Source organism: Aspergillus affinis (assembly GCF_023601865.1).
Source record: "Aspergillus affinis strain CMG 70 chromosome Unknown NODE_27_length_306053_cov_87_951578, whole genome shotgun sequence".
In the NCBI taxonomy this organism is placed as follows: Eukaryota; Fungi; Ascomycota; class Eurotiomycetes; order Eurotiales; family Aspergillaceae; genus Aspergillus; species Aspergillus affinis.
This window is the reverse complement of record NW_026515808.1, coordinates 247,292-263,450: the sequence shown is the minus strand read 5'-3', so window position 1 is coordinate 263,450 and position 16,159 is coordinate 247,292. Positions and strand designations below refer to the sequence as shown.

General features: G+C 48.1%; 4 protein-coding genes across 4 annotated transcripts; 3 read left to right on the top strand and 1 right to left on the bottom strand.

The window, feature by feature from the left end:
• Nucleotides 1-4,134: 4,134 nt before the first annotated feature.
• On the top strand, nt 4,135-5,142 carry KD926_005563 (uncharacterized protein; the record flags this gene model as incomplete). Its single annotated transcript, XM_053098769.1, has 1 exon — nt 4,135-5,142. The coding sequence occupies one exon, from the start codon at nt 4,135-4,137 to the stop codon at nt 5,140-5,142; it is 1,008 nt and encodes a 335-aa protein (XP_052957463.1).
• Nucleotides 5,143-6,245: 1,103 nt separating this feature from the next.
• KD926_005562 (uncharacterized protein) lies at nt 6,246-7,709 on the bottom strand (the record flags this gene model as incomplete). Its single annotated transcript, XM_053098768.1, has 1 exon — nt 6,246-7,709. The coding sequence occupies one exon, from the start codon at nt 7,707-7,709 to the stop codon at nt 6,246-6,248; it is 1,464 nt and encodes a 487-aa protein (XP_052957462.1).
• An 822-nt stretch (nt 7,710-8,531) lies between these two features.
• KD926_005561 (uncharacterized protein) lies at nt 8,532-10,241 on the top strand (the record flags this gene model as incomplete). Its single annotated transcript, XM_053098767.1, has 2 exons — nt 8,532-8,911; nt 8,960-10,241. The coding sequence occupies 2 exons, from the start codon at nt 8,532-8,534 to the stop codon at nt 10,239-10,241; spliced, it is 1,662 nt and encodes a 553-aa protein (XP_052957461.1).
• A 3,331-nt stretch (nt 10,242-13,572) lies between these two features.
• Nucleotides 13,573-15,433, top strand: KD926_005560 (uncharacterized protein; the record flags this gene model as incomplete). The annotated part of the gene is made up of 5 exons (XM_053098766.1): nt 13,573-13,692; nt 13,754-14,017; nt 14,835-14,974; nt 15,039-15,144; nt 15,353-15,433. 5 exons carry the CDS (start codon nt 13,573-13,575, stop codon nt 15,431-15,433), a joined length of 711 nt encoding a protein of 236 aa, XP_052957460.1.
• Nucleotides 15,434-16,159: the final 726 nt, after the last annotated feature.

Genomic DNA, 16,159 nt, shown 5'->3' with positions numbered 1-16,159 from the left:
CGCGGGCGCAATATTCTACGCTGTCTGTTCAGTAGACCACCATGGCAAACTAGGATTTGCTTTGAACATGCAACCTAGCTCTTGGGAGTGCGTTTGCTCTTGACAACTCAAATTGAGTTCCTACGGCTAGTCTCCACTATCCTAAGAACTCATCCAGATTACGCAGGAGCCAGATTACTCCAGAGAACATATCTAGAGATCTCAAAATCCGGTCGGGGTATTGTGGATTCGAGTTTTCTGGTCTAGTCTGATGGTTCGGGAAGGTGGGTTGGAATAATTTCTTGCAAGAGACCTGGGGGATGCTAAGGTAACCGACCCCTCCACCCACTAGCGTTCCGGGGTCGCCGCCACGGCGACCCTGCCAGCTCAACGAACAGGTCATCTCAACGAACAGAGTTTTTATGATTTGACCACCCTACTTTGACGCCTCATTATTCAACCCCACGATGGCTAGCAATTATTCTGAGATCGAGTCTCGAATTAGTAGGGCTCTAGAAGCTCTGAGTTACCAAAAAAAAAACCTAATATCTCAAAAACTGCTCGTCTTTTTGATGTTTCTCGTCTGCGCCTTCGAAATCGCTTCTTAGATCGTGATTCACGAATAACACGGCTATTAGGCAATTTAAAGTTTACTGAGGCCCAGAACTCTGCTCTAATACAGTATATTGAATGCTGGGTAAGAGTTAGTCTCCCCCCGAGGCCTAAGATAGTACGAACAGCGGCCGATTCGATCCTAAAGAAAACTTATAATAATCCTAACATTTTATTTCCTACTGTTGGCGATAAGTGGCTATCCCGCTGGCTTATACGTTACCTATAATATAATATGAAGAAGGCAAGGGCTATAGAGATAGAGCGACATCGTACTTATAATCGAGACGATCTGGAGGATTGGTATTGCCGTCTTTAAAACGTTATTGCTGTATATAGGATCCTAGATAACGATATCTGGAATTTCGATAAAATAGGCTTTCAAATTAGTATTAGAAAAGACCAGTAGATTATTACTAAAGATTATACAAAGACCTACTTAGGCCTCAACTCCAACCGGGAATATATTACGGTTGTAGAGGCAATTTCTGCAGCCGGGGACCTATGCCCTCCTTTTATTATTATACCTGGTAAATAGATCTTCCGTGGCTGGTTCGATAAAGCGTCGAAAGAGACCCATATAGGAGTCTCCGATAGTAACTATATAACGGATTCTTTTGCTTTTTAGTAGATTCAGGCCTTTAACCTCTATACAAAATATCGAACTAGGAGAGATTATCGTCTCCTACTCTGTAACAGGTATAGATTCTATCTCATTTACGAATTCGTCCAATACTGTAAGAAGCATAAGATTGTATTATTTATTTTACCTTTTTATTTATTTTACCTACTTTAACCGCTCAATATAGGCATATTTTATACTTATAAGCATTATTATACTGAGATAGTATCTAACGTTACGTACGCTAGATATAAGAAATTTACTAAGACTGACTTTTTATACGCTCTATCGACTATCCGTAAGAAAACTTTTAAAAATATTACAATTCGCTATACTTTTCGCCTAGCAGAGCTTGTACCCTGGAAACTAGTAATTGTACTGGCTAATCTGCCAGAAATCCGGCCGTCTATATCTTTATCTACGACCTCTAGCGAGGCAGGGTCTTCAGTACTAAATACGCCTAAGAACATTTAACGCCTTACTAAATTCGCTACAAATCTAGGATATGACGCCGTACAGGACGGCTACAGATTCACTAGGAGACTCTCCAAATTCATAAAAGGCAGTATAGTGCAAGGTTGGCTTGCTGCAGGGTTGCAGCAGCAGTTAGACGAGATAACTAGGGTTCAACGAGAAAAAGCAGAGCGAGATTGTGCCTCTAAACGGCGTGCCCCGGTTGGTAGAGTCGTTTTCAGTACTAGTCTTGCTCATATAGAGCGGAAAGAAAAGAAATTGGATACTTTAAAAAAACGTACTCGTCTACGTGCTAAATAGAAGCAGATTATAGTCGAACTTGTCGACTACGCCATAGACCGGGGGATTATCATAAAGCGCCAGCGAAAAAGCAGGAATAAGGAGGAGACCTCCAGCTTTCCAACAGTATAGGAATTATTGCGATATCTTGAATTTCCAATTTGTTATGATTTTTTGAATAATTTCATGAAAATTCGTGTTCGTTGAGATGGCCTGTTCGTTGAGCTGGCAGGGTCGCCGTTGGCGGCGACCCCGGAACGCTAGTGGGTGGAGGGGTCGGTTAGTAGGAAATGCACGGACATACAATGGGGGTGGAGAATGTGTCGGTTAGCTAATATTTCCAGTCCTACAATTCCCTCCAGCTTGGTACTAGATACTGCATATATTTCATATTCGTAGCCTTCGAGTCTATGCGGTACTCAAAAGATAGCTTCAGGGTTACCTCTAAAATGCGAAATTATATAAACTAAAGGATTATCTTGAGCTTCCAAAGCCTTCAATACCCAAGAGACAGCCTAAGAAGAATATTCAACTAGGGCTAACGCACTCAGAGTTACTACCCAAACTGACGTTTCACCCAAGAAAGTTATCACAAATATCCCGCCACTCGTTTTCGCTTCTCAGCATCCAACCGAAAGAAAATGTCTTCGGTAGAAGAGCTCTGACTTTGGCATGCTGCCTCAGAATGTACCTACATCCCCTTTGTTTCTCCGTCCGAATGAGGACTAGCGAAGCGAAAAAGATAACGTGGAATATCTCGCAAGGTTTTTCGTGATATTCCACTGTCTGCAGGAGGGTTGAATGGCAGCTGTTCTTGTTCATCGTTCAGGCGGCTTTTTGCCAGCGTCTTCGTCAAATAGTTCATGTTGATATGTGCTAGTCCTAGCCGTGGAGAGTGTCAGGAAAAGAATATCACAGTGTAATGAGGGCAGTAGGTTTATTACACTCACAAGGCTACAGTGCGGGGCTGAGATCAGGTAAAGGTAACTGATGTGCTTGCCAAGGAAAAGGGTTCCAACTAGAAAATAGAAATAGTGGGACCTATATCTGACAAAACGTCCTTGTATCGTTGGTCCCCGATAGGACTGCCTGGCGCATAAATCCTAGGGTAATTTAACCATCCAATCCGCGCCAAAATAGTTACTGCCAGCGTTTCGCTATTGGAATCTACATATACGTGGCTTGTCTTACTCAAATGTGTTGTCTGTCTCATTCTGCTTTGTATACATCACAGCCGAAATATACATTCACGTAGCGGGGCTCTAATTAAAAAAAAAAAACAGCAGGTAAAATATCCCTTCGTTACTCAGAAACCGGAAAATTGATTATATTCAGATATGGTCTTCTGATAGTTAAAAGGAGAACACCACCTCGCATTTGCAGAGTTAGAGTACCGAAGAGTAAACTGAGCACACGAGGCCCTCTGATCTACTTGCTCGCTTACGGTATCTCGCCGGATTTCAACTCCTTGACCTCGTGGCGCAAAGCTCCTACGTACAACTATTCAAGCTATCCTGGCTGTTGTATGGCACCTAGATCGCGTATTGAGATAGTGATATGAATTAAAGTCAGGAGATCGGGATAAAGGATGCTTTGTAGTGATACTACCTATTCTCTTTGTTCTAACCCCACCAGAGACCAGCCTAACTATGCTTGTTTCACAGTAATCTCTTTATCTTAGGTGCCCATGAAATGCCTCCTACCAACGGATCTGGATTCTTAATCTCTACAGTCTTCTTTTCGATTGCTCTACCTGTACAGAATCTCTATATGCCGTCCTCCAAGCATCAGTTTCGACAACGGAAACGTCGCACGTTTCATCCTCCTCCCTTGTTTTGGGAGAAACTCACGAAACTATCTTTAACTAAAAGTGCGTTATAAGAAGCTAACCGACGACACTACCTTCTATCCTCAAATCAGAGCAGCTCGTTTTCTCGCCCTTACATTTTTGCTCCAGATTTCTTGCGCAACTGCTCAACTACTTGTGTACAAGAGATCAGAAAACTTTCCCGCCGTGGAGGGCCGGATCTATCGGGCATTAGAAACGTAGGTTTAGTCGCTCTATTCTCCCTCTCCAAGACGCTTCTCTATGGAATAGAGGCATAGCATACTAACCAAGCAGGCCTTGCTTCTAGTATCCTGCACCAGCCCATTTCAGTCAGTATTCAATGGATCCTACTGACTCCAGCTCGAAGGGGCCAACTCTAAAAACCGAAAAAACGACTGTATACGATCGAAACTTTGAAATCCATCTGACTGACTACGGTATTTTTTTGCCCAATTCTATATACCCAGATGGGACCAACGTCTGTGAACCAGAGAATATTGCCGAAATTCAAAGACGTCTACGAGCTCCTCGTCCATCCCCTGTATTGTCCGAAGATTCTCTGCGCCAAAAATATAAAGAATTCCAGCAACTCAACGACAGGACTCCCGACGAGCAGCTCGTGATCAAGAAAATCCTTCCGATTCTTGACGGTCCGCAACAAGCGTCTTTTCATGATGGTGGCAATCACCCATTCACGAATCTGGCGTCGCTCACGAACGGCACCCTCGCCAATGCCAAGCCTGATATTTATTACGGCGCGCCGCCTCATCAGCTGCATCCTCGTGTCCGGGAACAGCTCAGTGACCAGATTATCCCCACCCGGCAGGGCAACCGCCCTATCACGCCTAATTTCTTCGTCGAGACAAAAGGCCACGATGGCTCGGACACCGTGCTGAAACGTCAGGCCTTATATGATAGCGCTCTGGGTGCCCGAGCGATGCATTCCCTCCAGCAATATGGACATGCACAGGGGTGTAGCAGCAGCAGCAGCAGCAATCGACCGCGGGTTGACGATGGCTCCGATCCTGCTCCTGCTCCTGCTCCTGCTCCTGCTCCCGCCCATGATTCTCCCTACGACGACCACGCCTACGCGATGTCGTCGACCTTCAAAAACGGAATTCTGGGCATCTACGCGACACATCCGACGCGGACTCCGAGCAATATCGACTCCGGCGCAAACCATCAGACGGATTACGTGATGACCCAGGTCGGGCATTACTCCTTGATCGGGAGTCCGGAATCCTACCAACAGGGTGTGAACGCGTATCGCAATAGCAGGGACCTGGCAAAAGAATATCGGGACGAGTTTATCAGGCAGGCAAATGAGCGACATGAAGCTGGTCGTTAGGCTCTCATGATGTTGGTTAGGGTTTCCTGATGAATACGGGGCGCGCGAGTGGGGAAGATGGCAAGGATCGATAGAGAGAGAGAGATAGATACATGGGTGATTGAGAGTTTGAGACAGTCTGATATAGACGGTGGGCTGGATTTTATCTGAATTAGATAGAATGAATTATAACAGCCTCCCCTTGACCATGCCGCCATCATCATTAGGTCTTTTCATCTTCCGCATACTACTACCCTCACTCTTAACTTCGTGCTCCAGTCCTACAGTAGCAACATCCGTATAGCTTTATTGCTGAGGATCAACCTAGACACCGCTATTATCCGTATCACGCTCGGCAAGCTTAATCTATCATTCGATTCCCGTAATGAAGTTGAATTCACGGTCAAAGAGAGCGGTGGTAGCTAATCTATCACAATAGAAATAGGCAGCGGGATCGCGGACGCCAGAACATTAGGACCAGAGCTTATAGTGGCGTGAGAAGGGGAGAGAGCATGTACAGGTTGAGTATTAAGGACATCAATATCTGGGGGCGTTAATATGACTATTATCTTAGTTAGCTTTTGGTCGCGATGGCGATGCAGCGATGGAGCAGAGGTCCGATATAAGGATATCCTCTGTCCCGGACATGATGAACTGAATCTGTAGTATGTAATACGTAATATGTACGCGAATGTAAATGGGGCGTACAAGAAATTAACACGGGGGAATTGAAAAGGAAACGATGAGAGTGAGTTGAAGAGCGGCGAAGAAAGGCTGGAGAAAAGGGTTAGGTGATCACCGCCCCACCTGACTACCCTGGCCCAAGTTGGTCGTACTGGTATAAATAGTACCATAGTTTACAGATATTCTCTTAAAATTTTGATACTCGCCTGGGGGGGCCTTAGAGTAAGATTACCAATTACCTGAGCCCTCGAATCATGCTAATCTTGCAGGTTAATTTTGTATTTTCTCTTAATCTCTTACGCTCATACAAAGATGTTGATACTACCCCCAAGCCGACATGAAATGACTGCATACAAAGTGTTTAGGAATATTGAAAATCAGAGAAGCACTTGTATGCCGCGACCAAAAGATAAAGAACCAATTTCTATGTAAACCACTCACTACATGCCATCCTGAATAGGGGTCTTATCGGTGACTTCATTCGCCACCCCGGCCTGGCTCACGAATGCGTCGATGTTCTTGTCGCTGACCATGTCGAAAGCCTTATTGAGTTTCTCGCGTCTTCTCTCCACATTTGCGGTATTGATATCCGCCTCAACTACAACGTAGTCCATGGAAAATTGGTAGCTCTCCTGAGTGTTCTCCATCAGGCATGTCTTTACGGTTTCGCGATACGACGCGCTGTCGACGTGCATATACACCAGTCGACACTTCGGCTGCCACACCCAGACAGGATTCCCGTCGTCGCCCACATTAATACGCAGCACCTGATGAATCTGCTTGGAGAAAGAGTTCCGGAAGCTGGTCGATGTCGTATCGGTCTTGACCTTCGCGATGGCCGCAATATACTGTTCGAGGAAGCCCGAGATCTCGGTGAGCGCGGGCTTGGTGAAGCCAAACGGCTTGAAGATGTCGGATGTAAACTCGATCTTCAAGTCGGAGTGTTTTACCGTCTTGTTGTATGAGCGCTGGTACATATTGATACTGTCGTAGTAGCCGCCCAGTCCGCCATGCATGACTTGATACGCGAGATCGGCATTCTCCTTCATGGCCAGGTTGGCCTCCTTGGGATCCGAGATGCCATATGGAGAGGTGCGGCCTTCCTTATGCATCTTCTGAAGTCGAAGGATTTCTTGGAACAAACACGCGAGCCCGGTCACCAGCTTGATGTCCTTGTAGCACTGTAGAGCCTCGGCGTTGCTATCGGCCTCGGAAGGCTTGACATTGGTTATCGGGGGCTTGGGCGCTTTGCCCTCAGAGACTTGCTGTGCGGGCGGCTTGCCATTGTCGGATAGAAGGTCCATGAGTTTATCCAAATCCCCCTTGGGGGGCGTAGGGATATCTGTAGGGGCAGCCCGAGAGGTCGCCGCAAACATTGCGACGGGGGAGGCAGAATTCGCAGCAGGAATATCATCGAGCAGTTCGTGCAGCGCAGACCGGGGCAACTTCATGCCTTTGGTAAACATCGGATAGTTGCTCACAGTCACCAGTTTGTGAAGGAAGTCCTGAGCCGAGTTGGTGGTATCGATGACCGACGATGGTAAGATGACCTCCCGCTGGGCCGGGTCATCGATCGGCTGCAGTTCAAAACACTGCGCGTCATCAGGCGCGTCAGCGGGGAAATGATAGAGGAATGGGATGCTGGAACCCTCTGGCAGCCGCAGGGAAATGACCGACGCCTTGTTCACGGTCACATTCTCTGGGGCAATGAAGCATTGTCCGGGGCCGTTTGGGGCTTGGATATGGAACCATTTGATGTCCAAACTGACGTTCAGGATTTCGTCCCGGGGATGAAGAGGGATGAAGTGATCCTGGTTAACAAAGGCTGCCACCACAACGGAATCACCAAGGCGATTGAGAATGGTAGAGCGGAAGAGGGAAATGGTTGGTCCTTCGCCAGACATGGTTGAATGTGCTTGGTTTTTTGTTCTCGTGTTTGATATGGATTTGGATAGAGGTGCCGCACATCTATTCAGTAGGGATACAGTGTCCTATTTATATGCAGCTCCGTGCTATATGTCCAATGCTCTTATTTTCTTTTAAGTCCTTAGCTGATGATGCATTTCCGACATCATCTACTGCCCCTCTTGATGATCCCAATATCGCTTCTGCATGTTGGATGCACCGTCCATGACGTGTCATGGGAGTTAACAAGCTGTCTTTGCCCGAAAGGCAGTATCAGCTAGCCACGAGTACGTATCAATGTAACGCTCTTCCCTATGGAAAATTTCATGAAAGCATCATCAATATGGTTGGTAGAAGGCTGAGGGGGTGTTTTCCCTATGCATTAGACTAATGCCGGTGCCCTTGGTGAAATATGCAACAATCATGCATATCTTCAGCTCCTCATCTCTAACCACTTTTCGGCACAGAAATGCCTCACTGTAAAACAATCAAACCAAAGGAGCGGTGTCAATCTTGTAATGCATCCAAGATGATCCCGGAGTCTAGAAAATGGGTGTGTGCGAGTCTACGTGGCGATTCTGTGCGCCATACGAATTTATTGGAAGATTGGACCACAGAAGTACACGTAATACGATCTTTGGTCTTTCAGGGGAGTGTCAGATTATCCGTCTTCCTAGTCCCTTGGGAGGCATGACTTGGCGAGAAATCCCATCCGATGCGTGCTCTTCATATATACGTAGTTAGCCTAGGGTTTCCTGGCATCCCATACGTGTCTGATATTTAACCCCCTCTCCCCATTCCAATTCATAAACATTGCCAAAATGGCTGATACTATTCAAGTCCCGCCCAATGACCCCCAAAACCCACGATGGCTTCTCGACCTAGAAGAATGGAAGGTCAAGCCCTTCACTGAAGTCCCCAGAGGCACTCTCGAAAGGGAGGGCTACGGTATTGTGTCCTACACCTGGGGGTACATCGCTGATTATGAGAATCTCCCTACGGACATTCCCGATGGAATCTCATGGGACGTGCCAGGTACAAGGCGATGGCCCCTCTCCGAAGCAAGAAGGATCATGGGTAGGATCGGGACCCGGTATGTCTGGTGGGATTGGATGTGTGTCCCACAAGGAAATAAAGGCCGTATGAGACCATTGAGCCCTCAGCTGCAGGCTGTCCAGGGCGAGGAGATTGGAAAGCAGATGTGAGAAGATCCCTATCCTCCCCAGGACTAGTAGCTCATTCACAATAGGCACATCTACCGCAAGGCAAAGAACAGCATTGTCTGGCTGCACACAACATTCTGGCAGGATGAATCAGCGCTCAAGGCCCTGCTTTTGTCCAGACCGCGGGACGGAAACCCAGCGCCTACGACCGCGGTGGAATATCTCGACCAGGTGAGGAGACAGCTTGTGGCAGCCCAGGATGGAGAATGGTGGCTACGATCGGGCTGGACACTGCAGGAGGGAGTCCTGCTCGGCCCGACACACCTGGTGGATGTCAATGGCGAGAAACTTGAAGACGACCGGTTCCTCTACGGAGGTTGTGCTAGTGTGCTCGACATCACAATCCGCATCACCCGTCTAGCGGTCGATTTGGCTCAGGCCTTCGTCATCCAGGCCGAAGGCCAGGAAGCAGACGGGAGCACTCCCAGGGGTCAGCTAGCAGAGGCTCTGGCTAACCCAAACTCGGCGCGAGCGCTACGCCAGTCGCTCAAGTCGCTGATCAACTCGGGGCTTGTGGGCTACACCGAATACTCACCGCTGTATATTCTCGCCGGCAAGCAAAGTCGTACCTTTGGAGTGTCCCAGGATGCGTGCTGGGCGCTACTGGGCGCAATGGGACTGGATGGAGTCAAGGTAGACTACAACGTTCCCATGGAGGAGATCAAGAGGGTGTTCCTGACGGCGCTGATTAAGCGATACCAATGGACCATGCTGCTACTACCGCTGCCGGAGTTCCAGGTCAAAGAGTTGCGCGGACAGGAGGTGTACATGAGAGACTTCGCATGGACAGACATCGTCGACGGGGTTCTGCTGCCCATTGGAGTTTGCGTCGACACGCTAATCCGACCCAAGAGTCCGCCCACCAACCCAACACCGCCACGAGACCCCGAAAAGGATCCGGAAGAGAAGCTGCGGCGGAGTCTACCGACTCTCACGTATACAGACACGCTTCGAATCAAGCCGCGCGAGGATGGAGGCGGAACGTTGGTCGTCTACAGCGGAGAGAAGCAGGACGATGTGTGGTTCCGTCACTATTGCCAGAACTCGGACGGTTTGCGCATCGTGACTCCACGGGTTGCCGGACCGGAGGATGAAGATCGGATCCACGGGGCGTGGTTTCTTCCCCTGGAGGACCTAGACGTGCGAAACAAAGTCCAAGGGAAGCGATGTCTTGTCTTGTTCCGGTTTAACAGCAAGCCACCGGATGCTCAGCCTGCGTACGGGGATTTCGGCGGCATTTGCGATATCTGGGGGATTGGATCCAACAAGGTGGACGTTCATGAGATTATGGTCAATCCCGGGCTGTGATGTGGCTTTGATTGGTGATTCTCGATCTCTATGACCAACTAGTTTGCTATCTTTGAGGACTTTTTACAATGGATCAACATTTCGCAGTTCAGTCTATCCTCCAAATAGCTTCCCCATTGACTCTGGCTTTGAAACACAGACCTTCAGCATCCCAGATTAGAGTGAGACAGAAGGTCCGTGCAAAACCTGATAGCTCACATGTTCCTGTTCAGGCTGCAGATCGGACTGCAGCTCATGCATCGTACTTTCACCAAGAGGCCAGAAGGAATTCATAGTCCGACCCACCGCTGTATGTAAGTTTAGCGCCCGTGTCGTCCTACCTTCAGGCCCTTTTTCCGAATGGCTTGAACCCTTTAATAGGCATACAGCTGAGCTAGTGTCAGAAATCAGTACGGACCTTCACCCGGTGTTACATTGCCAAGTAGCCCTCTACTTCTACTCCTACTTTTATCTGCCGAGCCTTCCTGACTAGTCAGGTTCAGTTTATTATAGTATCTTAGGCAAATTATTCCGCACTCGGTAGAACTCGTTTGTATTAGTAGGACAAAGAAATGTTTAACGGGTCATGAGATAATCACTTCGAGCAGTATCCCATTCGCACCAAAGTCCTTGCTCATGCCCCATAATCCATAGACCAGTTGCGGGTTAATAATCCCCGCCGGATCGATAAACAGCGCCGAAATGAAGTCGGCGATAGAGCGTAGATATTATCGCTAACAAACTACATGCGGTGTTTCTGGCACAGTTGCATGAGTTTTATCAAGATATCGCGCGGATAATACTACCCTAGTAGGTTACAGGGATGGCATAGCATTAACGCTCGGACTTTGCGGCTTCTCCGCTGCTGAAATTTTGCCCCTCAAATCGGCAACCACGTCCCACATGAAGTTTTTGGAGAATGCAATGGCTTCCTGAGCCCTCTAGGACATTAATGACGGCGCCCTAGGAAGATCTCATATGTCGGTATGTGAGGATTATCGGTCGCCTATATGATCTCAAATTATGCCTAATTAATAACCGGGCTAAAGCCAACTACTAAATGTGAATTAAATTGTGTGGTATTCCGGACTGCTCTCTTAATCTGGTCTAGGGCGTAGCTATGTTTGATACTCCATGCAACCTTAGCCCCAGAAGATCAGATAAACTATATAATACAAGCCCTTTAACTACCGCATCATCTGCTCGTCTTTTGCCGCGAGTGGTTAACCATGAAACTGCTACTCGGAGCGAGCCTGAAATCCCTGTCATATCTGAACCTGGGGATACAGCAACAAATCAGAAGTCTGGAAATATCCAAAGGTGACAGCTACGTCAGTCTGGCCAACCGTGGTCTTGTCCTGCAAAAGCAACATCCTCCCCGGGGCAATGAATCCACGAGAAAACGGACCATCTCTCCACCATCCTTCTTGTGCCTGAACTATTCCGCTTTTGATCCCCTGGTAGTCTTCTCCTTCTTCTTTTTTTCTTTTTTGGGGGCACACAAGATATCCTTATCACGAAATCTTCATGGAAATTGCCGGGCTGGCGTTAGGTTGGACAGGAATACTCTTTATTCTGGTAGGCCACAAACTATCAACGACAAGATGAAATTGGGTAGTTCCCTAACTACACATGGATAGAACTATCCAGGTCATGGCCTTCAATGATATCTTCCAACACGCCAAAAAAGCAGTGTAAATGTAGAGTAATTACAGTTGTGCTAGTATCTGGGATAATACGAGTTTGGACTGTACCATGCCGGCGATTTGAACGATAACACTCTTTGCGCGAGGGATCTGTAGCTCAAATCCGGGAAAGGAGCTACAGGTCTCGGCGAAAGTATAGCGTTCAAATGCATTTCTTTTGTCAGAGCTCCATACCTAATTGAGCTACATTCGAAGCTATACCCTTTGCTGCCGCTTTGGAGTTTATCGCGCGTCTGATCGAGTTAAAGAACTAGGCTAGCGATCGCTCCCTGTCTTTGATCCATCATCGATCCTGCTTTCAATTAGTAGTCAAACATATCTGAGGATTTAAGTGCCCGTACTAATGATATCATCGGGGATTGGGAGCCCGAGATTATCGATCCAGCCGTTACTCAATGACATGGCAGCTGAGGTGGCTTCTTTAAACTTGGCAGGGAGGTAGAAATACCAGGCAACCCATAACCAGAGCATCAAGTCCTTAGAATATGTTGTTGAAATAATATCGTCCAGAGCATTGATCCATGTATCTGTAAAAAGACTACAGCCTCCCTGCAGTTGTAGTAGTCGGCCAAAACAGTAACTTTCGCGAGCATCTCAAACGTCAGTTTCCGCGGTATTTGATAGGACTGACAATGTATTATGCGAAGCATAAGCAAGAGCGCGTCGAGATCCCAGCTATCTGCAGTGATTTTAACTGAGCCTTCTTGTAAATAAGTAATGCTTTCTTTCCAACCACCAGTGAGTATTTTCTTAAAGACTGAGACGAGTATCAAATGCTTCGCGGACACTTGGATACGGAAGCAGTTTTCCTCTGGCTGTTCAAGTTCGGCAGGTTCGTCGACGGGCTCTTCAGCGGGCTCTTCAGCGGGCTCTGCGACGGGTTCTTCGGCCGCGGGCCATTCAGGAGCAGGCTCTTCAACTGGCGGGTGAATAGGTTCGGATGGATCGTGAACAGCATGCCAGCCAGAAGTAGATCCTTTCTTCTTTTTCCTCCTCTTTTTAAGCGTATCTCTCGGCTCGTTTCTCAAAGCTTCAATCCCTTCCGCGGATTCTGGATTTTATCGCTTGGTCCGGGTAGTAGATACGTAAAATTGTCGCTGGTCAGAGCTTCACTTAGTTCCGCAAAAGGAGCATTTGGATTTTGTAGAACTATTATAACTTCGCCGTCTGGGTCGATAACGTGAGTCGGTCGGTCCATGATAGTTGTTTTTTTGCGAGATCTCAATACTGGAGACTATCTTGCTTGATACATAGTGGAAGCATGAAAGTGGGAGATGAAGCAAGATAAATCTAAAGATGGTCCTGGTGATTGTCCTGTCTTTCTACGGGTGAGATGTGGCGGCCTTTGATTGGCATTGGCGATGACAGTCTCGCAGATACGACGTGATCATTGATATATTCATGCGTAGCCATATGCGCCGGGTCGTGGTTAGCATTAAATGGCCGAATAACATGTACTGTTGTTACCAGTGCTCATAACAGTTATGCTGGGTAAAAGAAACCATTGATAATTGAACTGTGCATAATGCAAATGCTACTGGCAAATACATATAAACAACCCAGAGTCTGCCCCCCTGTGTTGGTCCTTGTACCATTACACTCAACTTTCTTGACCATTCAAGATGTACCCCACTCTAGCCCACCAAATGGAAGCTTCACGCCGCGTCATTGCGGCGATGCAAGGTAACCAATACCTTGGAGACGCGAAAGTCGCCATCATTGGCGGCGTGGCAGTGCGAAAGTATGATTCACGCAGGAAGACCAAAGTAAGTTAGCAGATATAGGTCCTATATCATGCACGGCAAGCCTGGCTAATGCTCTTGACAGGACGTGAATTCTGCAGTGGTGTTAAGCCCCCATCTCGTCAATCATATCAACCGAAGAATTAGCCAAGCCAACCGGGCCGGTGTCAATCGCGAAACCCTTATTACAGAGGGACCAACCGGGGTACCCGAGTTTATAAAGCACCAACTCATGCAACATGATGCCGATGGATTTCGCCAAAAAGAGGGTTCTTTTCAAGCCAGGGTTTTCTTGCAAGGAGAGCAAGACGGCAAATGGATGAAGGTGGATTTCATGCCGGAGGAATTAGTGAGTTGAACCGTCTTTCACCTTTTTCCATAGATCGCATTCAGCTGACATACCTCTTGTCACCGGTCATCCCGACTGCAGCCATCCCCGTGCGGCTCCTAGCACCCAACTGGGTGCCACTCGCCACACCCCTGGAATTAGCGGTGATGAAGATACACTGTTGCTCCGAGAGAGCCAACCGTCGGAAATGTTGGCAATATGGGATAGATGCGACGAACATGACCGAAAACGCAAAGGTCCTGGGGGAGACTTATCTTTCTCTCAACCAAAGACGGAACATCGATACGTATCTGCCGAACATGGTGCAATACATGTCTCGACCAAATGCGTGGTGGGTAGATCATCTTCCCTCGTGATCCTGCCCATCGGGTGTATCGCGAAAGGGGCACGAGGGCGTTTTGGTCTTTTTTGTATTGGTAGAATCACGTGGTTTGGTGGTATCATTTTGTATTCTTGTATGGGTAGAATGACATAGATGGGTGGTATTGTTCTGTTGTTCATGTTCAGTTGCTTGCAGTCGAGAATAATGTGTAGCTAGCTCAGGATATCAGGATATTAGTAATACAGTCAACATGGTCAGTCTGCGCTAACCCGTTACGGATAGCCTGCAACGGTCTTCGCTGACTAATGACATCTTCCCCAATGGGAGGCGCCAACGTCACTGCTCCTTCACCCTCCGCCTCCCCTTTCTCTCTGGCTTTTACACCCTGTAAGGTGATCACGTCCCTGTTCCTTGCCACTGCGAGATGCTCTGACTAACTGACCTACTACCCCTTAGACTCTATTTAACAAGTTCTGAATAATGTTTGCTCTCAAGACGGCGCTACCTTCAATGCGCTCTGTCGCAATGGCGCGCGGACTTGTCTCCGCACGGAGCTTCTCCAGCTCGGCATCCATGAGGAACGTCGCCACCTCGTCGCTGCCCGCTAAGAAGCCCGTTGGGGCATTCCGTGGAGGGTGAGTGCCAATGGGCCTTGTTTCTCGTGTGTAACATCCAGTGTAAATTGACCTCCCTCCGCAGACTGGTTGGGTTTCTCGCCGGTTCCCTCACTGCCGGCGCTTCCGTGTACTATTACATCCTGCGAGAATACCGGGCGTCGAACGAGATATTGAGTGAAGATATAAGTGTAAGTTTTGGCTTTGGCTCTATTCGCTAACTTGCATCTTCTTCTTCGCCATCTGACTTTGTCTGTGTCCTGGCTCTTTCCTTTATATGTTTGGACCTCGCTGTCTGGCGGAGAGCTTGCTTGGGCGTGGGTGATACTAGAACCTTCCCCAGTCATATCCCTCATGCGCCCATTCAGCCGAGATGGAATCGCTGACTTGACCTACCAGGCACTCCAATCCGCAACGCATAGACTGCAGATATACATCGGGGAGCTGGAATCGAAAGTCGACCAGCTTAAGAAGAAATGAGATACCGACACACATACGCTACTCTACGGTCGTTACCCCAAAGTCCTTTATCCGTTTCCTTGCGTCTTGTTTTTGAGTTTTTCCGGCGTCTTGAGCAGGCTATCATCTATAAGTGCAGTTATCTGTGTTGTATGGGCGAATTGTAGGAATGACAGCATGAGGGTGACCTTTTCCTCTCCCAACGCGTGCCCTCTTATATCCATATTTGTAACATTATTCTTCTTACCATTAAAAAGAATATCAACCCACTTTCAAATCATGAAGAACAACACTGCAGAACCCATAACTTCCCCTCCTCCCTCCAAAGGCCTAACTGCGTCATACAATCGCCAAGACTGTAATGTGCAAACACTGCAAACACACGCGCCTCTTTTCCGCCTCCCGCGGCCTCTCATCCGTTCCGTCTTTTTGATCCCTCCGACCCAACGAAAGAATCGCCATCACCCACACCATGTACTCCGTCGAGGTGCTACCGAATTCATCGACCCATCTCACCCCGGGATGGACCTACGTGCCCGATCGGGGCTTCGACCCCGCCAAAGCCGCCATCACGCCCGCCATCGGTCGGAAACGAGGCATCCGCGACCCAGGTGGCCGCGCCGATCTCTCGTCGCGACAGACCAACGCCATCGTTCGGCACCTGGCTGAGCTGGATCGCGAGAATCATAGAGACGTACATATTCCTGTCCCGACGAAATCGAAGGATTCCGGTAGAGGTAGATTCAA